Raw genomic sequence first — 19,269 nt, 5'->3', positions numbered from 1 at the left:
GAAGCTGTGTGGAGTTTACAAACACAGTGGAGCGTCACCACATGATGACATCACAAGGTGGAACGGAGCGTTTTCAGCTTGAGAGAAGAGCTCAGCCTAAATATGCAGGTTTGTTTGTGTGTTAAACTTGTGTGAATGAAACAAAACAACTACAGGTCTGTTTGTGATGAGGAAATGACATTAAAGCAGCAGAAAATGGAAAGAAAATGGTGTAATATGGGACGTTTAAAAGAAAATAAAAGTGCAGTAAGGTCTAGAGTTGCAAAATAATGTTAAAAGCAGGAACAACGTCACCCTCGGTTCCACACTTTTGAGACCTTCTTACTTGTAACTGCCAACTGCAAATGCTGAAAAGGCTACGAGCTTATGAACACACTCCCTTCAAGTCTTATCACACATTTTTATTGTTGGTAAAATGTTGAGGCCTAAAACAAAACACAAAAAAAACAAAAACAGTGCTTAGAGTTAGTTTATATTCATCCTCGTCAGATGCAGTGTGAGAACTTACCAGCTCATTATCATTTCAACCAACGTGAAGCCTCCTCCACGAAGCTGACAAACAGGAAATGCATCAATCTTAATCAATAATGCACAAGCTGGCTCATTATTAAATTATTCTCCTATCAAATGAAGCCACCGAACGCTGCAGGAGCCGGTGTGATTTGCGGGTGTGGCGGGTGAAGCGGGGACACGCAGCTGCTTACCGTCACTGACCGAAGCATCCCTCCACACACGGGCCGTCACGCGGCGAGCAAATCTCAGTAGAACACATGAAGTAGATCTGAATTTTATTTAAAAGAAGAGGAAGGATTTTGTAAGGTTGTGTGTGATGGTGTTTACAGATTTAAAGAACCAATAACATCTGTTGGTAAAGCCTAGTCTGCAAACTGGATACGCATTTGTTTAAAAAGGCCCATATTAGGCTGTTTTCTGATCAGTTTTTATAATGTTTCATCATCAAAAACAGACCTGGAGTTGTGTTTTGTTTCATTCACATAAACCCTGCATATTCAGGCTATATTTTAGGCTATATTTTAGGATATTTCAGGCAATGTTACGCTCTATTTTAGGATATTTTAGGCTATGTTACACTATTTTAGCAAAATTTAGGCTATATTTTAGGATATTTTAGGCTATGTTACGCTCTATTTTAACATATTTAAGGCTATATTACGCTCTATTTTAGCGAAATTTAGGCTATATTTTAGCTCTTCTCTTAAACAGAAACCACCACATGACATCACAAGTTGGAATAGGGCAATACAGGAAATGCTCCAATCTGTTTTTAAACTCTATACATCTTCACTAGAATCATTTAGATGATTTAATTTTCACTGGAATTGCCAATCTCAAAAAAGGTAGAAAAGTAGCTATCAACTTGAAAACTACCGCTTCATGACATCACAAGGTGGAACGGAGCATTTTGAGCTTTGGAGATGTACAGACTAAGAATAAAGTGTCACTTAAACATGTGTAAATGAAACAAAACAACTCCAGGTCTGTTCATGAGGAGGTAACAACATTATAACATGATTTTAACCTCACAAGAGTCAAATTTGTGTCATATGGGACCTTTAAAAACACATTTAAACAGTCATAACGGCTAAAATCTGTAACATCTGTTGGTAAAGCATTTGATTAAAAAAGCAAAATTGACCGTATGTCTCCTGTTCTCATAATTTCATGAAACTTCACCTGTTCTGTCTTTAAAAAAAACGCAAGAATTCAAAACGTTTCACCTCTTCATTTGAATCCTTAAACTCTCCATCAGGAAGAAACTGGAACGTGCTGATGGTGAAACGCCGAGTCTGGGAACGCGCTGGCACTTGAGGATTTGACACGACAAACTGGTTGGGGTCAGGATCCAGTGGATTTGGGCATCTACAGAGAGAAAATGAGCTGATTATTATCTAAACAAAAGTGAGAATACTGTGGTTTGAGGTTATTGTACGATTATAGGTTACCCGTTATAAAGCAACACCCAGACGGCCTTCCCAGAGCGAGGATACGCCACGCAGTAGTGCACGAGCAACACGAAACTGGGATCGGGAGAGTTGAGCAGCCGCACCTCCAGGTAAAGCGGTTTACCCAACAACATCTGCAGGGGCTGGTGGTACTGTGGGTGGTAGCTCTGGTACTGCGAGTCTGACATAAAGAGCGAATTAGGTTTTCAATACTCAAGTCACTTTACGGAGATGTTACATTAGAGTCTATTTTTAGTTAATTTTTAAGTCTATTTGTTAAATTATTTTAAGCTATTTATCTATTATCTTGTTTTATTGCATGTACCATTTTCCTTCTGTTCTTTAACTGGAATTTCCCCATTGTGGGACTAATAAAGGCTTATCTTATCTTATCTTATACAAGTGTAAAAGTTTGTAGAAGGTTTGTGCCGACTTACCTTTGGCGATCCTGAGCTGCACGCCAAACGCTCCCTCAGTTTGAACCCCAGGGCCCAAAGATGGAGTTTTTACCATATAACTAACAGTGAGCGCACTGCCTGGTAAAAATCTGCACTCCACCAATAACCTAATGTACAAAAGTTGAGTAAATCATAACTTTAGAAAACGTTTTAACAGTTAAAACTCGCGTCAGTGCACGGACCTGACAGGAGAGTCTCGTGTGATTGTGCCGTAGTTGAGGCTGACGCTGCTAACGACGTTGTTCACTTCTAACATGTAGATCAGGGTGTTTCCCACTTGCTGTGAAAGGATACAGATGCAAAACAGTCATAATAGAAATAGAGATAGAATAGTGAACAATAATATCGTTTACCGTGATAAAAAAGGTAGACAATCAACAAAGATGATTCACCAGAACGTGCAAACAAACCTATTATGTTCCCCACTAGATCATAGTTTTCACTGATAAAACAATTATATCAAAGTTGTTTATAATGTTATGAATCAGTTCCATGTTTAATTATTAATATCCATAACATTTTTAAACTGTCATTATCGTGATGTAATCTTAAATGACACAATTTTGGACACAATTTCAATATCGTCCCACGCCTTAAACAGATCTGGAGTTGTTTTATTTCATTCACACATGTTTGAGTAACACTTTATTATCAGTCTGTAACATCTCCAAAGCTCAAAATGCTCTGTTCCAACTTGTGATGTCATGAAATGGTAGTTTTCCAAGTTAACAGCTGCGTTTTACCTTTTGTTCAGCCGAGATGAGCAGTTCCAAGGCTGAAATCATCCAAAATGTGTGGAGATAAAAACACAGTGGAGCACTTCCTGTATTACCACATGACATCACAAGGTGGAACAGACCGTTTTCTGTTTGAGAAGAACTCCAAATGTATAAATATACGCAGGATTTGTGTGTTAAACATGTGTGAATGAAACAAAAACACAACTCTAGGTCAATTTTTGATGAGGAAACAACGTAATGTATCAGAAATGGTGCCTTTAAAACGTCCTGCAGCAGGTCTAGATTTGCAAAATGCTAAAGCAGGAAAGAAGCCATCCTTGGTTCCACACTGTTAAGACCTTATAAAACACACTCTCCTTTCTGACAGACTTGTAATTGTAAATTGCAAATGCTACGACCTTATGAACACACTCCTTCCCACACACATCGTCTCAGGCCTAAATATAAACAGCACCTTCACCTAACGCTGCAAACTGTGGTTACCATCCTTCGTGCTCCACAGGCGTCCATAGGAATCTTAAACACGGCGGTGTCAGACGTCACTTTCTGGGGGCCGCAGGACGAGTTACCGCCGGCGACGAGAGAAGCGAGAGACAAAGGTGGCTCCGTGAGAGAAACAGGAACAGAGAAGACGAAGTGTCTGTCAGCGGTGCACTCTGTGGAAATACAAATGCATATGAAAATAAACCAAGACTTTTAACGCCGTACACAGACATGGCGTGCTAATCTAGTGTTCACATGGTTGAGTTTCATGTCCTGATTTCAGGTGGAGGGAGGGAACTACAGAACAAAACAAATATGATCCACAAACGTTAAGCATCGAGCACATAAACAATCACGTCTTTAGGGGTTAGATAATGGTACTACCTTTTGGAAACTATTTAAAAAAAGAAAATAATCACTTGTTTATGCGAAGAGAAGACATTGAACCTTACGCCATATTATGCTTCATGTGGATAAGTTCAGTATTTAGAAAGATATCAAACGTAAATGAGGTCAACACATCTGTAATCTGAACACTGTAAAAACCTCCAGCTCAGTCTTAAACTAGAATATTGTGATGTTACATAAACGCAACACATTTAAACTGTAATTCTTTACATTTTGAGCAAATTAACTCTCAAATCACTTCATTTTATATACATTTATTTATTTATTATTAACCTTTACCATGATCGAATGGACAAGATTGCGGATACAAGCGGTCGAAATGGTGGATGGGTGAATTTATTTGGCAGAAACATATTTAGGGAGGTGTTCCGGGCATGTCCCACCAGGAGGAGGCCCAGGACCCAGGACCCGCTGGAGGGACTGTGTGTCTCTCTGGCCTGGGAACGCTTTGGGGTCCCACCGGAGGAGCTGGAGGACGTGTCTGGGGTGTGGGAAGTCTGGGAGTCCCTGCTCAGAGTGCTGCCCCTGCGACCCGGCCCCGGATAAACGGAAGAAAATGGATGGAACTTTTATTTAACCAGGTGAAAAACCCACTGAGATTGAAATCTTTTTCCAAGGGCGACCTGAGCCAAAGTGAAACTACAGCGCACACGAAAAAACATTTACACACTCACACCAAAGTAGAAACAGTATAAATGATTTTAAAAGGACTACATTTAAACATAGATTTTCAATTGTTCCATGGTCATGTTTTTAAATTGAGCTGGTCCACCTTCAAAGTGCTTTACATCAAGGAACCACTCACACATTCACAAGAATATTCATCTGTGGGAGCTGGAATCGCACCGCCAACCTGTGGGTCAATGGATCTGACCGTTCAGGACCAGTGGACAAAACTGCACCAAACTCTCGCCCCCACAACTCGATCCGTTTAAATTTACCAACGGGAAAACTAAATGCAACTCACCGTCCATGGGGTAGTAACAGGCAGGAGGGTATGTGCTAAAGCAACAGCCCATAGAGGCGCAGTGTGGCTGGGATACAGAGCCCGGTCCACAGGGGAGGCGTTGTTCGAAGGGAAGGTTGCACTCTGAGGGACAGCACGCCAAAGGTCAAGCACACAGTTCAAGTCGCTCAAAACGCCTGAATGAAGCTTTGAAGCAGCGTAAAAAACAAAAACTACCTTGATTCGTGATCGGGACGACACCCCTCGGACAGGAAAACTGCTCCTCCCTTGTCCCGTGGTATGTTCTGTACACCATGTTGATAACGTACGTTGAACCCTTCGGTAGCAGTGTTTGTACATGTGGTGTTAGTTACAATACAACAAAAGGTCATTCCTCAGTGTGAAGCCAAAATACTTACCAGCAAAGTCATGTGACAACGAAAATGTAAAGGGAGGCTCAAATGAAGCTTTCCATCTTTGCCCAGGCTTGTAGAATACCCACAGTCCTTTGCGATGTCCTGTAAGTTTATCCTGTTCCCGTTCAAATCTATCAAACAGTAAACTTTTTAGGACACGTTTCAAACTCAAGATTCGCATTATGTTTTAACGGATTATAATTGTATTTTAGTCCAGATTCAGTCATTTCTAATCTTTAATGACCCGTTTTCTTTATAATTGAGACGTCTCCAGCCAATCCTGGTTTGGAGCCTCAGTGAAGTATTTTTAAAGCGCTTTGTTGTGATCGTTCAACACAGAGAAATGGAATCATGATAAATGTTTCTGTCATCTCGCCCGGCCCCGTTTTCATATAACGCACCCTTAACAATGAGCTCCAAACCGGTCCCGTAGGGGAATATCACCGTCATGTGATGGGGAGAGCAGAGCACTTCAGGCTTAGGAGGCCCAGGGGTGAAGGGAGTGGGGGGCGGGGAGGGTGGAGCTGGCGTCAGTGACACTGGAGTTACGGTTTGCGGAGGACACAGCACGTCCACTGTCCTGAAGTGAGACTGGGACGAGTCCCAAAAGCGCAGACAGAGGGACGTGGAGCTGTCCGGCTAAAAAAAACAACAACAACGTTACCAGCATCTGCAGCTCACAAAATGCAGCTTTCACACTATATAAAAACGCACATATGGAGTCGATCATACTGAATAGTTGCTGACTGCGAGAGCGACACTCATCTGTGTTCCATAAATGTGCGTCTATCTCGGACTGCGGTCATAAATCACCACAGGCTCAAGTGAAAAAGCAGCTTTGACGATCTGGGATAGTTTGTCCGTCCATGATGTCATTAAAAGAGTTACATTTTCCTATTTTACTGTTCCTCACGTTTCACAATCTAGACATACACTTTGTGGTTTTCAGATTCTAGATTATGATCGTTGTACTACCAGATTTGACGAGCGCGAGTTTTCTTTACCGATTACTGTATTTTTTGGATTATAAATTGCACTTTTTCTTTCATAGTTTGTCTCGACGTGCAACGTATATTTCACATATAAATCGCATCCAAGTACATGTTTTTTTCTTTATTATTATGCATTTTTTTGGGCTGGTGCGACTTATATTACGGAAAATACGGTACATAATCTTTTAAAAGTTCATTCATATTTAACCAGATCATTTCTATGCAGCGACTAGACCAAGAACTCACTACATTACAGTTTTAAAAGGCTCTATATTAGGCAAAATTGACTCTTGTGTTGTTGTAGAATCCTCAAAAAACATCCCCGTGTTGTGTTTTGGTTCATTCACTCATGTAATCCTGCATTTTTTGTCTGTCTACTTCTCTAAAGCTCAAAATGCTCTGTTCCACCTTGTGATGTCATGTAGCGGTAGTTTACTAAACAAAAGCTAAAAAAGGGCAGCTGTTAACTTAAAGATTAGAAATTCCAGGGCTGAAATCATCCAAATGATTCTAGTGAAGGTGTACGGAGTTTTAAAACAGAATGGAGCACTTCCTGTATTACCGCATGACATCACAAAGTGGATGGTTTCAGTTTGAGAGAAGAACACAGCCTAAATCTGCAGGGCTTTTTGTGTTAAACATGTGTGAATGAAACAAAACACAACTCCAGGTCTGTTTGTGATGAGGAAACGTCATAATAACAGTGTAATTTAGGCCTTTTAAGCATTTTAACAGACCAATGATATTTACTACAGATGGAGGCAGCTAAAATGAATACTGTCAAATCTCGTGATGTCATCTGAAAAAGATGTACAAAAGTTGAATTGTGTGTTACCTTTAGATGTGTGTGGCAACCAGGCAGTCGGGCAGAAAGGATTACGCCACTGCTGTCAGGCAAATGCAAGTCGTATCCACAAAAATGAGGCGTTTGAGAAATAAACTGCCACATGTCTGCACGATCTAGTAATGAAACAAATACAACATGTTTTACGGGTTTAAAAAGGTCTCGTATTACGCAAAATGGATTCTTGTGAGGTTTAAGCCATGTTATGATGTTGTTACTTCATCCAAAACAGACCTGGAATTGTGTTTCGTTTCATTCACATGTGGATCCAAAGCTCAAAATGCTCTGTTCCACCTTGTGATGTCATGAAGCGGTAGTGTAAAGCTCGCTAAATACACAGGGTTTTTGTGTTAAAACATGTGCGAATGAAACAAAACACAACTCCAGGTCTGTTTTTGATGATGAAATAGAATAAAATGGATCAGAAAATGGCATAATATGGACACTTTAATAATAATAATAATACATTTTATTTATAAGCGCCTTTCAAGGACACTGTATGTTTTTATTTAATTTTTATCTTGTTCAAATACAATAAAACATGACAAAAAACTGATTGATAAAAGATGTGTGATTGGTTACAAGAGGTAGGACAGTGTGAACAGGTGAGTTTTGAGTCTGGATTTGAAGAGTGGAAGAGAGTTTAAGGTTAATTAGCCATGAAAGCTTAATATACAAACTTAATGCTACCCACCTTGAACCTGTATGGAGTCTGAATGCGCGAAGGGCAAACGGACGAGAATCCTGTCCCGCAGACAAAAGTGTTGGACTTCGTGTTGAGCGGGGCGAGGTGGTAAAACTGAGGGGGTGACTGGAGGTAAAGGGGATGGAGGGTGATAGTGCGGATAGTGTGGATAGTGCGGATTGGGGTAATACGAACACGACTGGCCCTCATAAGGAACGCAGTGCTCAAGATAAGGTTCGGGAAATGACGGCGTGACAGTTGGAGACTGGGCTGCCGCGTTAACTGAGGTTTGGTGGTAGAACTGATACGGATTTGAAGAAGAAGAAGTAACATCCGTGTAAGGCGGAAAGTAGAAATTAACTGGCAACTCGGGCATTTTGGGGGGGATGTAGTGAGGAGTGGGAGAAGGTGTTGGCGTTTCTGGTGGTGCGAGATGGTAAGGTAATTGAAAATGAGGAGGATTGAGATAATGAAGTTGAAGATTTGGCATCTGCGTTGTTGTCGTGGGAGAAACTGTGGGTTTTGGGAAAGATTCAAAAGGGTTAAACATGTTTGAGAGAGCTTGAGCGACTGGGACGTTTGGGTGAGTAAAAGGATCATGTTCCGTATTCAAATTTGGATTTTCTAGAGGTGCTGTCAGTGGAGGAAATATGTTTGGTTTTATGTTATCTCCGGCAAAATATGGCGGAAAGGCAGGACTCTGCAGTTGCGGCTGGGGTTCCGGCGGGCTGTCTACTGTGGGTTTAGGAGCGTGGGGCGGTTGTGGCGTTGGGGGGTGGATCTGGGGGAATTCAGGGTGCAGGTAGCTTGGGTCCAAGAACGGTGGAGTCTGCAGAGGAGGGAAAGACGGAGCGACGGGTTCAGGAAAAAAAGGAGACTGAGGTTCACTGGGAGGCGGCGGAGGAACAGGCAGGAAGTCGGGACAAGAGAGCGTGTACTCCAGCTCGTCAATGACAAGCCACAGGTGCACTCCATACTGAAAATCGGTGACAAAAACACGTAAAAACAACAGTCAGTCTCTTACAACGGGTTTATAATCTTTAGACTTACATCAACGACAACGCAGGAGGCCGTGGTGGAGATAAAGAACAGAAACTCTCCAGGTTGAGACTTAACGAGACTGGCGCACTCGTCGGCCAACAACGGTCCCCAGCGCCCGTTCACTAAAACAAACACAATATATTTTAAGTGACCAGGTGAATCAGGAAATGTTTTAAGACAATTTCATGCAAAGAATTAACGCCTTACCTTTGAAACCAAACGTAGGTAAATCTTCCATCTGACCAGCTATGTGCACCACCATCCCATAGGGGGAGCAATACACAGTGGGCATAGGTTTGGGTCTCCATATGGGACAGGAGAGCTTCAGAGGCCTGCCCCTCCACTCCAGATTCAGGACAAGACTACCGCCCTGAGAGGAGTACGTCATTTAAGGGATTAATGTATGACTTTTGAAATACGTAAAGAATTATAAATGGAAAAGATGTGTTTGTGAAATGTTTAAGTTCAGTTTATAAAGAAGTTAAAGATGTACTATGTAGCTTTTCTGATCTGCTCCATGGAGATGTTATTGCCTTGTCTGATAACCCAGAGTATGGCATTAAACTTGTCACCTGCTTGTCTCCATGGAGATGGATAACACCAGCTCAAGGTGCAGATTTAAACAAATCTATCGAGAGGTGAATGTTATTGTGGATATTTTTGTTAGATAAAAAACAGCCATATTGAAATAAATGCAAGGTAGAGAAGTCATGCTCCATTTTTCTGCTTTAGGTCCTGGTTTAGGTCTCGTTTTAGTCTCGTTTTAGGTCTCGTTTTAGGTCTCGTTTTAGTCCTGGTTTAGGTCTCGTTTTAGTCCTGGTTTAGGGCTCGGTTTAGTCCTGGTTTAGGGCTCGGTTTAGTCCTGGTTTAGGGCTCGGTTTAGTCCTGGTTTAGGGCTCGGTTTAGTCCTGGTTTAGGGCTCGGTTTAGTCCTGGTTTAGGGCTCGGTTTAGTCCTGGTTTAGGGCTCGGTTTAGTCCTGGTTTAGGGCTCGTCTTAGTCCTGGTTTAGGGCTCGTCTTAGTCCTGGTTTAGGGCTCGTCTTAGTCCTGGTTTAGGGCTCGTCTTAGTCCTGGTTTAGGGCTCGTCTTAGTCCTGGTTTAGGTCTCGTTTTAACCCTGGTTTAGGTCTCGTTTTTAGGTCTGTTTGAGTCCTGGTTTGAGTCCTGGTTTGAGTCCTGGTTTGAGTCCTGGTTTGAGTCCTGGTTTGAGTCCTGGTTTGAGTCCTGGTTTGAGTCCTGGTTTGAGTCCTGGTTTGAGTCCTGGTTTGAGACAAGTGAGTAGCAGACTTATCATAAAAGATACATAGTTTAGTGTTAATTTTGTTTAAAAGGGCAAAAATGTAATTGGAGAAAAGACGTGATGTGGCCTACGCACAACGGAAACACACAGGAGACACAGAAACTAAAAAACACAGGACATGCTCTATTTTTAAAGTGAAAATATCATTAGGTTAATATGTTGGCATTACAGACCAACACAGCAGACTAAAAACAAAAAAACAAAACAAAGTGAGCAGAGGATGGGAGCTTTAAGCAGACCGATACTGAAGTGCAGAGTGCTGTGTGCAGTTACCTCCTGTATAATGTAACATGCATCATACTGTACTGTCATCTCCAGTTCACTCCATGAAGTCTTCACAGAGAAGCCACAGAGGGGGGGCAGATCAAAGACGGAGACAGGAGCGCCTCCATCTGGGACAGAAATGAATATGTACAAAAGAATTATTGATAAAACAGTCAATGTTGTTTTGAAGAAAAGATACATTTGAAATATAAAGGTTATGCAGATGTTCTGTGGACCTGGACCCTCCCTTCCCTCGCCTGGATGGATGACCCGGTGCCTGGCTGGGGTGGCTCCTGTCCTGCCGTGGGTGGGGTCCTCTCTGTCCCTTAGCTTAGCTCTGGCCCTACAGACTTGAACTCTATCTGCAAATGGATGTGCATTAGTCCTGGAGACATCTGCGTCTTAGTTTAGGTCCTGGTGGTTTTAGGTCCTTGTTTTAGTCCCCGTTTACATCGTGTTTTAGTCCCCGTTTACGTCGTGGTTTAGTCCCCGTTTACGTCGTGGTTTAGTCCCCGTTTACGTCGTGGTTTAGTCCCCGTTTACGTCGTGTTTTAGTCCCCGTTTTAGTCCCCGTTTTAGTCCCCGTTTTAGTCCCCGTTTTAGTCCCCGTTTTAGTCCCCGTTTTAGTCCCCGTTTTAGTCCCCGTTTTAGTCCCCGTTTTAGTCCCCGTTTTAGTCCCCGTTTTAGTCCCCGTTTTAGTCCCCGTTTTAGTCCATGGGAGTGGATCTGTCCTTCACTGTAGTTCTCCTTAAGGTTTCTCTTTTTTTTTGTTTTTCGTTGCCGAGAAGGAGGGTCTAAGGACAGGGGACCTGTTCTGGGACAGTTCTCCATTTGCTTATTTTCTGTTGACTAATTTACTTGTCTGTTTCTCTTTCATTGTTGATTTTCTAACTTTTTGATGGTTAAATTAATCTTCATGTTCATCCCAAAGAGGCGACTGCTGCTGTTGTGATTTTGGACTTTACAAAAATAAATTGAATTGAATTAATGTCACAGCCTCTGGAGCTTTATTAGTGAGAGGCAAAGGTACGAGAGCCGACGGTGAGTCAGGACGTCTAAAATGAGACAGAGCTACAAAAATAACAACTCTGCTCAATGTTTAGTTTGTACCTGACACTTAAAACAAGACAATCAAGTAAACAGTAATAGAAAACCACTCAGGAGTTCGCTCAACAACAGGGAAACTACAGACACACAGACTCAAGCATCGGATTTACAGAGAGAAAGTTTTAGTCCAACTGTGTGTGACCCCAGAGTGTGTCTCAGTCATAAATGTGTGTGGGGGAAATTATTATTGTGGGGCAAAAACTATGAATAAAAATGAGGCAGGAAAAAAGCAAAGAAACACAAGTAAAAACTCACAAAATATTTACTTTTTTCTTGTCAATATTTTCCACAATAAAAATACAAAAATATAAATGTCACTTTTATTACTAGGAAATGGTTAAGGGCAGAGGCACCAAAAATGTAAAACTGGGTTGATGTGATGCGTGATATTTATGTTATGGAGAAATTGACTAGTATTTTAAAGATTAGAAACAGATTTTTGAGAATTTATGGAAAGACTGGCTGGATTTTGTAAAGCCACTAAGATCTGACTTTACTGTTCCCCCTTTTTTGTTCTGCTGCTCAGTTGTGTTATTCTTAATCTTATTTTCTTCATATGAAAAAAAAAAAGCATGTGCATCAATTGTACACTGTATGCATATTTTGTCCTGCAAAATCAATACAAAATATCATAAAAAATAAAATAAATAAATAAATAAAATACAAAAATTAAATTAAATGAAATACAAATTAAATTAAATAAATAAAAAATGAAATAAAATGACATAAAAAATAAAATAAACAATAAATAAAATAAAAATTAAAAATAAAATATTGTAATAGTCTGTCCTGCAGGTATGGCCCATTGCTGTGGTTGTAAATAGTAACATAAATAATAACATCTCACCTCTGCCCACAAACAGGTCTGTGAATCCTGCTCCAGAGGCAGTGAAGGTCATGACATTTTGATCACAATGAACCAAAGGTCTCATGGCCCGCCACTCTGACAAATGAGCGGTGTCAGCAGGAACGCCCAAGATCTCCCCCTGGACAGGACGAAAATCTACAGGACATGAATGAGACGGGCGATAAATGAGACACAGACAGGCGATAAATGAGACAGGCCAATGAGACAGGCCAATGAGACTGAGACAGGCCAGTGAGACTGAGACAGGCCAGTGAGACTGAGACGGACGATAAATGAGACGGGCGATAAATGAGACGGGCGATAAATGAGACGGGCGATAAATGAGACGGGCGATAAATGAGACGGGCGATAAATGAGACGGGCGAATGAGAGAGAGACGGGCGAATGAGAGAGAGACGGGCGAATGAGAGAGAGACGGGCGAATGAGAGAGAGACGGGCGAATGAGAGAGACGGGCGAATGAGACAGAGACGGGCGAATGAGACAGAGACGGGCGAATGAGACAGAGACGGGCGAATGAGACAGAGACGGACGAATGAGACAGAGACGGGCGAATGAGACAGAGACGGGCGAATGAGACAGAGACAGGCGAATGAGACAGAGACAGGCGAATGAGACAGAGACTGGCGAATGAGACAGAGACTGGCGAATGAGACAGAGACAGGCGAATGAGACAGAGACAGGCGAATGAGACAGAGACAGGCGAATGAGACAGACACAGGCGAATGAGACAGACACAGGCGAATGAGACAGACACAGGTAAATGAGACTTATGAATGAGACAGACACAGGTAAATGAGACTTGTGAATGAGACAGACACAGGTAAATGAGACTTATGAATGAGACAGACACAGGTAAATGAGACTTATGAATGAGACAGACACAGGTAAATGAGACTTATGAATGAGACTGAGACAGGCGAATGAGACGGGCTAATAAGACGGGCTAATAAGACGGGCTAATAAGACTGAGGCGGGTTAATGAGACAGAGACAGGCGAATGAGACATGTGAATGAGACAGAGACATGTGAATGAGACAGAGACATGTGAATGAGACAGAGACATGTGAATGAGACAGAGACATGCGAATGAGACAGAGACATGCGAATGAGACAGAGACATGCGAATGAGACAGAGACATGCGAATGAGACAGGCGAATGATGGTAAATGTGATGAGAGCAGCTGTCAGGGGCGTGTACATGATCACCTCTAGTTTACCTGTGTAGTCAGACTGAAATCCTTTTCCAGACTTGTAGGTAGGAGACTCGTAGGTAGGAGACTTGTAGGTAGGAGACTTGTAGGTAGGAGACCCCTGGTGTTTGCTCACGTTTCCTTGAGTCCATGACAGACTTTTTAATTGGACGCCACTTTCCTCAAAATGACGCAGCAGAGCCTCTTCCTCTGAAGCAGACAACTGATGCCCGTGGGGGAGATTTAATTGTGCCTTCCCATTTTTGTGCAGTTTGTTTGCACTTGTTATTTTAGTCTCTGGCAGCAGTTTAAACCCGCGGGGGTCCAGAGGAATCCACTGAGGCGCGGTCAGGTCCTGAACTGTTTTGGTCCCAGGATCATACTCCTGCCTCCCCAAACTCACCGAGAGACAAGAATCATACGTCAACATGTAAATAACTGCAAAAAACAAAGCTATTTCTCGTTTCTTTTTGCCAGACATGCCGGGGTGGTGTTTTTTTTCTCACGCGCTCCAAAGGCGGCACCTGTGATGAGGCGCGTAATTAAGACACGACTGAAGAACCAATTAAAACACACAACAGGTACAACAGGAAGTGACCAGTAAAGCCAGGGCCGGGTCAGACTATAAGCAGACTGAGCAGCTGGTTAGGGCCCCGAGGCCAGTAGGGGGCCCCCATAAGCTCATACATTTATACTAAAAATAATATAATATATAAAGTTTTATTGGGCACAGCAGACTAAATATCCCTCTAAGACAATCACATTTGTTTTATATCTATAGTAGTAAAATCTTTGCTGCTGCTGCGTTTGTTTTTGAGTCGGGCAGAGGTGAGGGCAGCTCTGTGTTTACACCGGAGCAAGGACCCGACATCATGTAAATTTAAGTCCACTGTCGCCAACTGGAACACATTAAAATCCACCAGAAACATGTCTAGAATTTAAAAAATCTTGACCTCCCCTTATATGTTTGTGTTCTGTTGTTGTGACTGTGGTCGTTGTGACATTCTGGATGTTTTCAGTCTGATGTTGGTCATAAAAACACAAAAACAACTGGACAAACTGATGAGAGCAGAGTCAGAATGTGTCAAATGTGAATCACCAACAGCTGAGCCAGGAGGGGGCCCCAGAGACACAATCAGCTTAGGGCCCCTGAAAGCTGGGACGGGCCTTGATGAAAGTAAATAAATGAATAACTGTGTCGATCAGTGTGGATTTGAACGCAATGCAGTTAGATTTGTGTTTGATTTGTTCTAATGTCACGAAAACGACTTTGTCAAAACTTAAAAACACATTCCACACTGCAAATTGTGTGTTTTTTTCAATTCCTAAATGTCTTAACACAAGATGCAAGTGATAATTTAATGATAAAAACTCAAAAATATCAGATTTATAGTTTGGTTTTTTTTCCTCCTTATGAGCTACTCCGAAAACCAGATTTAACCGTCAGGACTTTTAAGACGTGTGGACAATACCATTTAACGTTTTTCTTCTCTTCATATTACGCAGAGAAAAGGGGCTGACGGCTGCAGCTCAAACCTCACCAGGAGAACAGAGAAGTCATTTTCCTGAGAGATATGTGACAGTTCAAAAGAAGCAACCCCACTTTGGACAGAAGAGAGTTTGATGGAAGCAGAGTCTCGGCGAGTCCCTGATGGTCGTTTGACTTCAGAGGGAAAAGTGTAGGTCTAACTGTGCCACTATTGCCCTTTTGTCTGCGTGATCCCTCTGTCGTTCAGGTTTTACTGGTATGAGTGGGTGATATCGACTAAAATAATATACCTAGATATTTGGGGGATTATCCTGATGACAACACTAAAGCAAAAGTACAGCGTGCAGTTTGCGTATCACAGTATTGCTTTACTACAGTGACTCTGAGCTTCACAAGGCTCCTCAGAAAGTACAATTCATACACAATTCAAAGTGTTTTACAGAATAAGAAAGACAGTAAAATCACAACAAATCAAAACATAAATAATCACAACTAATCATCATAAAATTAAAAGACAATTAAAGATGAAAAGTGCAGAGTAAACCCCTTTCAATCACATGCACAGATAAACAGAACCGTTTGAGTCTCGAAAAGGGATTACATGTTACTGCTGTAAAGTATTTTAATACCGTAAATTTCGGACTATAAGCCGCGACTTTTTCCCCCGCGCTTTGAACTCTGCGGCCTATACAACAGTGCGGCTTATTTGTAGAATTTTACTGGATAACAGCCACCGGGGAGCGCTCTCTAGCTCTAAACGTAAAAGTGAGACCAACGTGGGGAAAGATTCTGCTCTGATGAATTCACTAGTTTTGATTCTGAACGGTCATTTTGCGCATCATGGAAAACACACGAAGAAATGGATATGATGCAGTTTTTAAGATAAAGAAGGAAATAGAGCCACTGCACGTGAGCTCGGCATCAGTGAATCCAACTCGGTCGACGTAAAAAGACGACAAAAGGAAATAAAAGCAGACGGCCCGTGTTGGTACGGCTTTATTTTCTAAACCTGCAGGTGTGTTCATCCCGTGTTGATGTCGTGTCGGTGCCAATTTTCAGGCACAGTTTTTAAAAAAGCGTGTCCGTGCACCGTCTTTCTGTGTAAATATCTCGCGTTACAATATGAAAACCTGCGGCTTATATTCAGGTGCGGCTTATATATGTACAAGATTGATTTTCTTTTCAAATTTAGCTGGTGCGGCTTATATTCAGGTGCGCTCTATAGTCCCAAATTTACGGTAATTACTTTCAGTGATGTATGACAAATGTCTGGGTGCTGGGTAAAAAAAAAAAACATCTTTCCCTGGATTAAATGTTCTGTATTTGAAAAATGTACATAAGACTTTGTGTGTGGGCTCCGTGCACTGGACCCACCTGTGCACTATTTACCCTCGGTCACACACTCACCCGTTCACACACACATTTATACACCAGTGTTTGCAGAAATTGGAGGCGATTCGGTTAAGCGTCTTGCCCAAGGACACAACAGCAGCAATCATCTGTGGAAGCCGGAACCGCCCTGCTACCTGTGATCGAAAAAGACGAAATTTAAACCTGTCAACGGGACAAATCGTTGGAGAGTTTACACAGAAGATCTACAGACCTATCACCGTCAAATTGGTAAAAGAGCTGGAAAATATTGGCAAGAAATGAGCAGAGAATAAGAACCACTCGCAGTTTTTGCTATGGATCAGACCTGGACGACCGCGCCCACTGAACTAATCGTGTTTATGTCAAGACTGGGATTCGAACCACCAACCTTTGAAGCAGAGGACGAGCACGTTACCAACTGTGCTACTATCGTCCTATAACACGCTGCATGATCAACACAACTGTATTTTCTCCCAAGACTGCAGCTCGTTTCACTTTAATGGCTTCTTTTTTCACACCAACGTTTATTTTCTTTGCATATTCTTCGCATACCTGACACTTTTAACTGCTCAGTTGCTCATGAAAACAAACTAAACCTCGGTCTGAAAACAGAATCCATTAACATAAATTATCAGAGGACCAGATGAACCTCGCTGGAGCTTTCTGGGAAGTCGAAAACGGTGTTGGCGTCACCATGGTACCCACCGCAAAAAATAAGGATTGCAGAGAGGAGAAAAAAAAAAAATCAGGATTATATGAAGGTACTTACAGAGATTATAACGCTACAACCGCTTCATACATGCTCTCATAAATACACAGATCAAGATAGTTTCCAGCCGCTCTACATTCATTGGAAAGAAATAGGATTGATTAATCAAACAGCTCCCATTAGAGTCTTGCTGTCTGTATTGGCAGGGCTGGTTTCAGTGCAGAACAGGGAGGATGAGGAGAGGAGAGAAGAGGAGAAGAGCGCTCACCCACTCACTATTCACTGTGAGACATGACCAACCAACCAGCCAGGGTCATCTGTACAGAAATCAATCCACTATTCACATGTACAGCCTGCACTCTCTCTTTCCCCCCGGCATAAATACGTCTTCACAATGGCTCCCGTATCTGAATTACTGCCGTGCTTCCTCTAATAGCTCCATTACTGTTCTGCGGAGTGAACTTTGGTTGCAATTTATTCACACAAAAGGAAATATTGGGTTTCAGCAGCAGACCTTGGCACTGTCACCTCTAATAACTGTTCGACCCATTGACAAAGAGCTCAAGGAGGCGAGCTGACTGGCCATAAGCACTTTATCTAGTGTATTCCTGCTGCCACAAGGAAATACACTCAGCTTCCTGTATCTGCAAGATGCTATTTCAGGCAGTTTAAGAATTATCACGTTTTTATTGCATTACTGTCCGCACGACAACTGTGAAATGTTTAGATTCTTTTACCGAGCTCAGAGACAGGAAGCAATTACAGTATCTCCTAAACTGCTCCTCCAGGGTAAAAGTAAGATTGTATTTTGATCTATTATACAGTCACAGATAAGTAGGTGGGTTTTATTAAAAAAGAAAACAGAAAGGCCAATGGGCATAAACTAAATCAAGGTGAATTCACTAAACCGCAGCACGTTTGTTAATTTTTGGGGGGTGCTCTGGGAGTATGGGGTCCGGGGCTCTTTTCTAAGGGCTGTCCGGTCCCTGTATGACCGGAGCAGGGGCTGTGTTCATCGCCGGCAGTAAGTCAGACCTGTTCCCAGTGCATGTTGGACTCCGCCAGGGCTGCCCGTTGTCACCGGTTCTGTTCATTATATTTATGGACAGAATTTCTAGGCGCAGCCAGGGGCCGGAGGGGGCCTGGTTTGGGAACCACAGGATTTCATCTCTGCTGTTTGCAGATGATGTTGTCCTGATGGCTTCTTCGAGCCAGGACCTGCAGCAGGCACTGGGGCGGTTTGCAGCCGAGTGTGAAGCGGCTGGGATGAGAATCAGCTCCTCCAAATCCGAGGCCATGGTTCTCGACCGGAAAAAGGTGGTTTGCTCTCTCCGGGTGGGTGGTGAGTCTCTGCCCCAAGTGGAGGAGTTCAAGTATCTCGGGGTCTTGTTCACGAGTGAGGGAAGGATGGAGCGGGAGATTGACAGGCGGATCGGTGCAGCGTCTGCAGTGATGCGGTCGCTGTATCGGTCCGTTGTGGTAAAGAAGGAGCTGAGCCGGAAGGCGAAGCTCTCGATTTACCGGTCGATCTACGTTCCTACCCTCACCTATGGTCATGAGCTTTGGCTAATGACCGAAAGGACAAGATCGCGGATACAAGCGGCTGAAATGGGCTTCCTCCGCAGAGTGGCCGGGCGCACCCTTAGGGATAGGGTGAGGAGCTCGGTCACACGGGAGGAGCACGGAGTAGAGCCGCTGCTCCTACACGTTGAGAGGAACCAGCTGAGGTGGCTCGGGCATCTGCTCAGGATGCCTCCTGGATGCCTCCCTAGGGAGTTTGGGAGTCCCTGCTCAGAGTGCTGCCCCCGCGACCCGGCTCCGGATAAGCGGAAGAAAATGGATGTTTGGATGGATGGACGTTTGTTAATGTCTCATCGATGCAAATGTGAGACACCAAATGGGCTTTAGTTGTGGTTCTGGTTGGTGTTTCGTCTCAATCTGGGTTTGTGATCAGACTTTCGGCTCTTCTATAGGATCTGAATCTTTTGGATCGG

At 42.8% G+C, this 19,269-nt stretch overlaps 2 protein-coding genes across 2 annotated transcripts in view; one reads left to right on the top strand and one right to left on the bottom strand.

Annotated features, from left to right (window-relative positions):
* LOC117373246 (uncharacterized) overlaps positions 1-19,269 on the top strand; it is a 163,501-nt gene that overhangs the window by 99,404 nt on the left and 44,828 nt on the right. The gene's annotated exons all lie outside the window — the stretch shown is intronic.
* On the bottom strand, positions 383-14,246 carry LOC129456717 (uncharacterized). The gene is made up of 19 exons (XM_055225823.1): positions 13,734-14,246; positions 12,494-12,649; positions 10,549-10,667; positions 9,185-9,347; positions 8,987-9,099; positions 7,946-8,912; positions 7,243-7,367; positions 5,817-6,054; positions 5,419-5,546; positions 5,237-5,336; positions 5,021-5,143; positions 3,646-3,818; positions 2,605-2,702; positions 2,402-2,529; positions 1,965-2,145; positions 1,740-1,881; positions 705-781; positions 509-552; positions 383-425 (listed from the first exon to the last, which is right to left on the bottom strand). Exons 1-17 carry the CDS (start codon positions 14,185-14,187, stop codon positions 707-709), a joined length of 3,483 nt encoding a protein of 1,160 aa, XP_055081798.1. The 5' UTR covers positions 14,188-14,246; the 3' UTR covers positions 383-425; positions 509-552; positions 705-706.

Source organism: Periophthalmus magnuspinnatus, chromosome 1 (assembly GCF_009829125.3).
Source record: "Periophthalmus magnuspinnatus isolate fPerMag1 chromosome 1, fPerMag1.2.pri, whole genome shotgun sequence".
Classification (NCBI taxonomy): Eukaryota; Metazoa; Chordata; class Actinopteri; order Gobiiformes; family Gobiidae; genus Periophthalmus; species Periophthalmus magnuspinnatus.
Note: the sequence above shows the minus strand (reverse complement) of the source record. Positions and strands in the feature narration are given on the sequence as shown.